The following is a 10,287-nucleotide window of genomic DNA, read 5'->3' on the forward strand; positions in this document are numbered from 1 at the left end:
AGCATTCAATTAGGGACGGGAAACAAAGCAATTCCTGTCCCTGCTTCCATGCCAGTATAAAGACACTGAGCGACCCCTGCTTCTTCCTAATGTTCTTGTCCATTGAAAGTGAAGAAGTGGAGTGAGAAACTCTGACATCCATTGAAGGAAAATCACTGTGTGCTGTGTTGGTGGCAAAATCATTAGAGAAGGTTCCTCTCATGTTTCTGGAGTATTGCTCAACTTCAATAGAGTTATTTTTCATCGAACACATGTCTGTTACAGAGAGGAACACAATACAATAGCAGAACCATTTGGGGCAATGACAACTGGAATAAGTCACGAAGACTGAGAAACCTCAGACTTTGCTGGAAGAGGAACAATTTCTATCAGCTCAGACAGAGCTGGCTGTCTCCCAGTGGCTGAAAAACTTGAGTTCATTGCTTGAAAGGGAGGTTGACAGAAATGTGTTAAATTCTAAAAAGGTGTTACACGAAGACCCAGATCTGCCCTCTTAGAGGAAGCCAGAATACAGAGAACTTTCCATATGCCTAGCATGCTGAGAAATGGGAACCTTTTTCTATTTCTGAAAGAAATTCCTGAAGAAGCTCCAGGAACTAAGTTCCATGGGTATACACTGAGTAATGAACTAGTAAATCTAAATTTTATATATGCTCATTGTGACAGAAATAATTAAATGCAACTATTTGTAAATAGTGATAGTGATTACAAACTGTCTTGTTGACTTTTAAAAAACATTTTCTTTAGAATAGCATACAAAGTAACTCCTTGTTTCTATAGCAGTATCCTCTAGTTGCCTAGGAAGATGGTCTCCAATTTTACATAGTATCTGCTTTAAGAATAGTGTTCATAACAGGTGAGGAGTTATTTTTAAACAAAAATGGAGTGAAGGTTTAGTGGGTGGGAACACTTGCTACCAAGGCTGAAGACCTGAATTCCATCCATCAGACCTGCGTGCTAGGGGGGACCCAAGTCTCACAAGTTGTTCTCTGATGTTCATACCCACACTGCAGCACACACACACCAAACATTATGAAAAAATAAGAAAACATAGGAATTAAAATCTTGGCTTAATAAAAATACAGATATAAACACCCACTAAGGAGGAGGGAGGTTCTTAGTTGGCCTCTCAGAGATCCCTGCCCACTCTTCTTTGCCCACAATTGGAAATTGGAGGAATGTTTGGTTAAACACCAGGCTAACACTTCTAGTCCACCATATCCTATGCCCTGGTCACCTGAAATGAATGCCAATAAGCTAAGCTGGTGCTCTTTGATGAATTTTTTAACCAATCAATCAATCAATAAAAATCTTTCAAACCATCTTATGGTAGTATTGTATTTGGCCCACCCCCACAAGACAACTTTATCAGATAAACGTTACCCAACGATGGAAGCTGACCACTTATATACACGGGATCATGCTCTGTTCTGTCCCCCATCAAGAACTGGATCACTAACATGGCAAAATAGCCGCTGGGTCTTGTACTTTCTGTATATATTGATGTTGGGCCAGTGAATGATTCTGGGTTGCTCTTCCTGTTTAATAAGCACTCCTTTCCAAGGAATGGCCAGTGCTTTAAAATCATCCCAAACCATTTTCTCTTACTTAAGTCAAAAAATGGACATTGCTGTGGAGCTGAACCGAGAAAAACATAATTCACATCCAATTGAACTGGGCTTTTGCCTCAGTGCAACCAGACATATTGATCTAGGGTATAAACGATTAGTTTTGCTTTGCTGCTGGCCCAGGCAGCTGCATTTTTAATGACTATCATGATCTTCGTATATCAAAATGAAATGAGATTTGATTGTAAAGAAAGTCTAAACAGTCATTATGAGCAAAAATTATTTAGATGGAAAGTGCTGGTGTTCATAATATGAATTAGCTAATTGTCTTTCTGTTGAAAATATCATTACTGTAATAGACACTTCCAGTAACATTGTATGGGGCATAAGCATTTGAAACTTTGATTTTAAAATAGCTTATTATAATTTTTTTTCTTTTGCAAAACTACTGGGAAACATCAGTGACATTCTAAGTATGCCAACATTTGTAAGCACTTGGATCTTTCAAAATCTCCTTTTGAAGGGAAATTGGGCTTTCTCTCTCTCTTTTGAATTTGACTTCACAAAATATATTTCAATAGATGTAACAATAAACTTACCCGAAACTATATCATCCATATTACAATGAATAGTAACAGTGATACGAATGGAATTTTGATGTGTGATCTTATGATCTTTTTAAGTGACCATTTCATGATTCACAAAATATTTTTCATTCTGTGTATATGTACATTTCCCATAAAATGTGATTGAACAAGATTTTATAAAGCTACTTACACATAAATTGAGAAGAGGAAAAAACTATACAACCACCCAACTACTCAGGCATTTCATGTCCGTGGTTAGATTCTTGTTTGGGGCAGGAAAAGAATGTAGGATCATTTTTAAATTTTTATCTTAATTTTGAATATAGATAGAATCTGTGCTTCCTCTTATAAGACAGATAATAGTCAATTGATAATCAGAACTAGTAATATCAAGTGTATTTATTAGTATACTATTATTGTCCCTTTTTTATCTTCTGCCTTGAGGTTTTTAAATGAAAATTAATCTGATTACTATTATAAACTTGTATAAAACTTATAGAAGAATGTCTACTCAACTAAGAAGAGGTCATCATATAACTCTTGTATAAATTGCACTATGCATTCATAAAGCAAACTTACAATCTATTTGCAAATCAAACCTGTTCCTTATTCATTTTATTATAGCAAATAAATATAATTAACTTGAGAAAAAAGTAAATTGTATGCTAATTAAGGTAATGTATAATCTACTTGTATATATTATCATTGTTTTCACCATATATATTTGTTTATTCATTGAAAATGTATTGATAGAACAATGAATAACAAAGAAAGTTCTATGAAGTAAGTATGCAAAGGTAACAATTATAATTCTAGTTTTCTTTAAAAGCATTAAACCATTGATTTACTGCATTGCTACAGGAATGTACCTGCCTATGAGGAAAATGTAGGCAAGTTGCTTGAATGGGGTAGGGTGTCAAGGAGGATTCAAAGTAGGCACTATATAATTAAAACTTGAAGTTACAGTAAGAGCTGTCTTGAAAAAAATATAATAGGGTAGTTAAGAAAAAATAACATGAAAAAGGAGGCAAAACATGTCAATAACAGAATTTGGTTATCAGTCTGACAATACTATGAAATGGAGAGAATGTTGACAGAAAATATGACTACAGTTACTCTGATTGAGAAAGACTTTGTAATGCCTGTGTGTTTGGATTTTACAGCAGGTAAGGGAAAAAGCAACAGCTTTGTTAGATAACTGTATAAAGAGACTCACACGTTTTTGAATTTCCTTAGGACATTATTATGAAAGACACGTTCGGCATGAGATTGATTAGTAGTAACAAGGATCCAGATCTCAATGCAGTGGCATGGACTTGAAGGGGAGAAGACTTGAGTTTTAAGAATTGAGAATGTTCAGCATCAAAGCAGCATAGGTAGACTGTTGTAGTTTGAGCACAAGATGTCCCCCATAGGCTCATGTGTTGGCATGCTTGGTCTCCAGTGCGTGAAGTTACTAGGAATAGTCCTGAAATCTTTAGAAGGTGGAGCCATACTGGAGGCAGTAGGTTACTGGGGCAGTATCGCCTGAGATTTTTATAGCCTGGTTCCACTTGTTCACTATCTGCTTCCTGGTTGTGGGTACAATGTAACCAGCCTTTTTTTTTTTTTTGCTCCTGCTCTCAGGCCTTCACAACCATGATAGAATGTATCTCTTAAAACTCTACCTATTTCATACCTTCAGCTGTTTCTTATCCTGTATTTTGGCACAGTGATGATCAGTACAAAGGGTCTAGGATGAATTATTGGTTTCAGGCTTAGGTGAAGCTGAGGATCTTGGCATTATTCTCTGTGACATGGAAGATTAAAAATAAGGGATTATAATGTCATGTGTGGAGTATAAACAGTTGGATGTTACATTCTTTTGGAGTATCCAATGAGTCTAGGTAGTGGTAAGCAAGGTATTAGAGTTCAGGAGACAAAATTAAGCTAAAAATAAGGATTTGGGGATCTCTGACATGCAATTCTAAATATAATTATCCAATGAGATTAAGTAGAAAATAACAAAAAAATATCTTGAGAACACCAACATTAAATAATACTCAAAAATTAGAAACATTTATACCAAGGACCACTTTGGTGTGTTGCAGTTTTCTTGAAGATTGAAACATTCTATCCTGCAGGGAAGATCCTTAAACCAGAAAATTAGCTTCAGGAAGTCCCTGAAACTAACCAGATTGACTAGGCCCCTCCCTCACAAGAGAAAATATTAAAGGCTGCAAAGATTAACATACAGGTAAGCAGAGCTACAAAGAAGACTCTGAGACCAGACCATCTGCCCAGAAGAGGTTTAGAACAAACAAGTCACCTAGAAACGACACTTTGCAGCCTGTTGTAGTGCAGGGTGCAGTATGCTCCAGGTTCCCAGTTTGTTTTGTTTTTTTTTTTTTTGAATTGTCATCCATGCCAGGGTGGTCTTTGGTGATGCGTGCAACTATCTTTGAGTCGTTTCTTCTCATTCCCTTATTACTGTAAGTCACCCCCACAAAACTCATTGGTTCACCAAATTAGACTTTGGTGGTATTTGTACTTTGGTCTGTCATTGGATCCCTACCTGAGATAAGTAGGCATATGTGTGTTTCATCTCCCCAGGAAAAGTCTTGTCACACAACACCCTATGTACTAGACAGGACATGATATCTGATAAATACAGCCAAAATCAAAATAGACAAATAACCCTCAAGGACTTACATTTCCATGTAGAGAAGGGAACACAATAAACAAACAAGAAAAGTATTTTTATGCTAGATGGTATGACCTCTGGGAAGAAAGTTGAGGAAGGGATGATATCAGTCTAAGAGAGGGGAATATGAAGGATGCTCAGAAGAGAACTTGCCACTAAAAAGGTAAAATTTTGGTAAAGACCAAAATCTAAAATCATTGATAGGTTAAGCCATGAAATGACTTTCTTCGACAAAGTAAAAAAAAAAAATATGCAAGATACATACATGCCTGATATTTTCTAAAAAGAAGGACAACAATGTGACCAGAGATTGGTAAAAAGAAGAAAGTAATGGGGGGGGGTATATGTGAAAGACAATGGAAGAAGAAAATCCAACAGGTCTGGGCAATTAAGGACTGTGTTGGTTTTGGGAAATCTTTGATTTTGAACTACCAAAAGGCACTATAAAATCAGAAAGTATTTTACATTATTTTCTTGGTAGTCTGCTGTTTTACTTGAGCATGCGACTTCGCAAATGACTTCCTAGATCCTTATGACTCCATGACAGGAACTCTGACCTTTTGGAAGACTAGATAAATTTGCTAAGTAGTTCTCTGGAAGTCAAAGGGTACCTTTGAGACACATCCTGAAGAAGTGTGTGTAATTTGGGAAGTACAAGGTGGAAATCTGCGGTCTCTTTTTTCCAATGCCGAGGGCAGTGTCATGGGTTGAAGTCAGCCTTTCTCTTATCACAGCATTCAGCTGGGAAGGGAAGCTTTTAGATGATAACTTTAAGGCTATCAGGAGAAATTTACTCCTTGGCTTTGAAAATACTACCACATTATCATAATCTCCTCAATTGGAATATGACTCATTGGGCCAAGGATGAGAGGGAGGACTGAAGTAAACAAGCTGTCTGTGGATCTTCCACACAGTTATTCTTCAAGCAATTTTATCATTGGCATGGCTTTTTGTTGTTTCTAGCATGTATATAATGTGGGCTTCTGAACTGGACTATATTTGTGACACTGGATCCCAGAAGGTGTGAAGAATAAGGGCAGGCAAGCAAAAAGGATTTGTCACCACTAACTTGATAGTGTCCTGTTCTATTAGATCTGGTTTCGCCTGAGTTTCCAGCCCTTATTTTATGATGACAGAAATGATGGCATCTTTGTGTGCTCCATAAATGGCAGAAACTGGCTGATGGCATGGGATGAAAGTATTCTTGGCTGTATTAGGAACTTGATTTTCATGGTCTATGCAGCAATAGATCTGGAAACCTGATTATCCCCCCTGTTCTAGACTATGTTGTCAGTTTTATTGTATCTTGTTATTCTTGCCTGTAGTATGAACAACTGGATGTACAATAAGTAAAGTTGTTTCCTAATATCTAAGGCAATTATCTGTCATATAACATTCAACTTCTCTATCAAGCTATGAGCTTTGCATCTCCTTTGGCTTATCTTATGCAGGAATGACAACTGCATTGCACACTGTAATCCCTTCGTACAGACATTGCAAACAGATCACGATTTTTACCCCCTATTGATACTGACAGGCCTCAGGGTCACCACGCCATAGGCAGCCATGCCAGGTAATTGGAGATAACACTCATGTTGAAAGTGATTTGCAGCCTTATCCTTAAAGACATGGCCATGCCCCAGGCAACAATTCCCAGTACAGTTGAGAACACTTACATCTCATCCCATTATTTAATTTACCCCATTTCTAGAGCATTCTTAGATACCATCATTTGTGCCACCATTAAGTGGTTTCTGGTGGCCTGGGCATAAGTGATAGGGATCAATTAGCTTTTCAGCCCAGAGGCTAAAATGTACAAATGTCTCTGCCTTCCTTTGTACAGCCAGCCTGAGACCTGGGAGTGTGGCTCTCTTCATAAGACATAAACTCAGATATTCAACAAGTAAAAGGCTTAGAGGCTTCTTGATCTTTGTTCTCCTAGCCACTTATTTTCTTATTACCTAATTCGATGGGAGCATAGATCAAGAAATCTGTGTTTATCTGAGTTCTAATGAAAAGCCCAAACAGTATTATTAGGTAACCGTGATGTATTTTAATCTGATGACAGCTTGTGACCCACAAATTGCTGTTTAAAATTAAATTGAATCCAAAATGAAGCTGGCAAGACAACTACAATATCAGACTTGCAATCTGTTTTGACAAAACACCATCCTAAAGCACTGTATTAAACGATGAACGCATATGTAGCTTACTGCAACTGAAATCTGAAATGTATATCAGTGCACTTGTTGCCTTAGGAAGCTAAAATTGTTTGCTCTTATTTTTAGTCTTTCTGAAAATTAAGAAAACAAAAACCAGAGTGTTTTGCTTTGACTTTGGCAACACCCCCTAGGCAAAGCTGCAGGTATCACCAGGGAATACAGATTTCTAGGTTTCCCCTCTGATGAAAAAAAGTCCTCTATTTTCCTTATCCTTAGGGTTCATCTATAACAAATTAGTAATATTTTTTCACACATTTAACATCGAGTCTATTTATAACTTTATGATTATAACTACCTAAGATGCACACATTACAATCCTCAACATTTGTTTATATATAATTATCAAAAATAACTACACTGATGTTTTTATCAGATAATTAATGACTTAACTTGATAGCAATGAAAACTTTTTTGGCAATGGTTAGTTCTGTCAGGGGTGTCATTAAATACTGTGGGATGGAAAACAAGAACAGCCTGTATGCTTTTCACCCTATATTTTAACATTAAGTAATTGTATATGGCAATGAAGTGATTCATTATAGTTGTTTCCTAATAATTTAATAACCGAGTTATAGCTTTTTCTCCCACTGATTTTCAAGACACTGGAGAACCACCTAAAACTCCACAATGTAATGCTGTAATTATAATAATTAACGTGCATGCTTAATTATAGTCTTATTTCTATACATCGTTTGCTTCTAAATTCACAGAACATTTAAGCAATCGCTAGGAAAATAAAGTACTATATTTTATTCCCGTTATTGCAAATATGGAGAAACAGCACCCACTCTTTTAAAGAACTACCACAAGGATTACTGTCTCACAGCCATGTTTTGTGCTTATGGACACAGTAATATAATGCACCCCCACTCAATGTACTTAGAGAAATAAATGTGTATGAATGGATGAGAACCAAACTCAAAGAAAAGCTACAGGGATTTTGCATGGGCAATTGCTGTCATAGCAGGGTCCCTTAAACAGCTCTGGCTTGTTTTATTTTGGTGTGTGTGTGTGTGTGTGTGTGTATGTGTGTGAAAATTATACAGAGTGCAGTCCGGCGTGCCTGTTCACTGTATTAGAGGTGCCAGGTAACACTGAATATAAAATCCCGAGGCACTTTATCTGGCTTGCCTCCCTAGACCTGATATCGTTTCTCGTATCGAATCTATTTTTATTTGGTTGCATTCTCTCCCTGTCTCTCTTCCAGTCTATTCTATGGAGAGAGTGATAAGCCGTAGCTTGGTTTCTGAGTGTGGCTGGGTTTCTTTACTGACTGCGGATACTGACCATGGTGCTGAAAGAGAGAAGAGGCTCCCGTTTGGAACCTTTCTTGACTCTTATTGGTTCAGAAAATTCGAGTGACAGGAGCAGGAGCCCAAACAGCCTGGAGCAGCGCTGTTAATAAACCATGTATTTGGCTGTTAGGGGCAGAGATGTGGTTCATCAGGTTACAGTCAGAGCATCCCTGTGAGCGCTCACTAAACCGTGGAACCTTACAGATGTAGCTGCTGCAGTATGAGAGGGCTCCATCCAGCAGGGTGTCTGGTCTCTCTCCTGTAAACTGTGCAACCAAGTGCAAAGCCTAGAAGCACAAGCAGGGGAGCTGGATGGAGGGGCGAAACAAATCTACATTCAAATTTAAAAATGTTCACTCGTAGTCCTGCAAGGTAAAAATGAAGTGCTGATTTTAGCATAAGTTTTCAGGTCCAGCCAGCCTTCCAACAGGTGCACTCTCTCACCCCTCAGATGCTATCCCAAACCTTCTTCTGCTAGGCAAGCTTTCCCGGGAGTCCTTAAGCATGCTTCTCATCTTATCCTCAGCTCCAGCTCTGAGCCCCGCAAGCCCTTACCTGCAGCGTGAAGATTAAGAAGCAGGCACAGCGCCGGGAAACTGACTGTTCTCCTCATAGTGTGTGCATTGAGGGGCGGAGGAGAAACTCCGCCGCGACCCCACTCCAAGCAAAGTGTTGTGTGAGAGGACCACTGCCAAGAGCCCTCTGATCCCAGGCATCCGATGAAAGGGTCCTCGGCTGGGGTTCGCAGAACGGTGTGTGGCGCCGCCGACAGAGCCCAGCTCTGGCTTCACCTCCCTAAGGGGTGGGCAGGATGCTGCGGGTGATGGGGACTCGAGGCGGGCGGGGGCAAGGCACTCAAAGGAGATGAGAGCTTGGCCTTCTGGTAGCCCGCAGCAGGCGGTGACAGTGGGGTGGACTCCAGAGCCAGTCTCGGAGCCAGGCAGCACCTCTGCTGCCAGTGCAGCTAGCAGCAGCCCGACGCGCAGCGGCACTGAGCATGCCCAGCGCCAGCCCTGGCTCAGGAGTTTCAAATCGAAATTCCACCTCTCCGGGTCTTAGCTGAGGCTGGAGGGGGTGCAAGCTCCGCGGGGAGGAGGGTTGGGCTCGAGGCAAGCTTTAGCGAACCTGGGTCCCTCCAAAATCTGGGCGTGGGGAGGAGTGAACTGGGGCGGAGAGAGGCGGGGCCGTGTTTACAGAAACCAAAGAGGGAGATGGAAGGAGCCACCCATCTGGGTCCTTTCCTTGCACTAGGTTTACCCGAGGACTCAGCTCACTGTTGGGACTCTGCAGGCTGACCAGCTTCGCTGTTTGCTTCTACCTTACAGGAGCAAAGGCTAGCAGCGAGTTCTGGCCTGCTCGGGCAAGCCTGCAGTGTGCAGGTTAGCTGGGTATTCTGAGAGCGCCCTCTTCTTGTCCATTAGCTTTCCTCATGCTTCTTTCCCTCAGCCCTTGTACTTCCAGGAGATTCAAGCTTCAAGTCTGTGATTGTAGTGGCTGAAAGCAGGGAGCTCATACTTACCCGGTTGGGATGTGTGTCCATGAAAATTGAAGGAAAGAGATGGTCTTTGTTGATTATAGACATAATGTAATGTATACATTATGTCCATATATATGTGTGTGTATACAAATATGCACATATTTATTATATATTTCATATAAATGTAACCTATATACTATGATGGAACCTAAGTTAATTATTTCCATAAAATTATCATATATGATATATTACATATGCGATATATAATATACGTAACGTGATGGAACTTAAGTCAATTACTAGACACACATACGTAATACACACACGTATGTATGTATATGGGTACTTTGAATGTATGCATGTCTGTCCACCACACCTGTGCCTCATACCCTTGGCGGTAAGAAGAGGTTTGCCAGAAGCCTAGAACTGGAATTCTCGATGGTTGTGAGCTGGGA

At 39.6% G+C, this 10,287-nt stretch overlaps 1 protein-coding gene across 1 annotated transcript in view; it reads right to left on the reverse strand.

Annotated features, from left to right (window-relative positions):
* The window catches only part of Ptprr (protein tyrosine phosphatase receptor type R), a 227,848-nt gene extending 218,356 nt beyond the window's left edge, over nucleotides 1-9,492 (reverse strand). The window contains exon 1 of the mRNA XM_075954367.1: nucleotides 8,911-9,492. Within this exon, the coding sequence (XP_075810482.1) occupies nucleotides 8,911-8,968 (58 nt within the window). The 5' untranslated portion in view covers nucleotides 8,969-9,492. The remainder of the gene's footprint in view (nucleotides 1-8,910) is intronic.
* Nucleotides 9,493-10,287: the final 795 nt, after the last annotated feature.

This window comes from Microtus pennsylvanicus, chromosome 20, assembly GCF_037038515.1.
Source record: "Microtus pennsylvanicus isolate mMicPen1 chromosome 20, mMicPen1.hap1, whole genome shotgun sequence".
In the NCBI taxonomy this organism is placed as follows: domain Eukaryota; kingdom Metazoa; phylum Chordata; class Mammalia; order Rodentia; family Cricetidae; genus Microtus; species Microtus pennsylvanicus.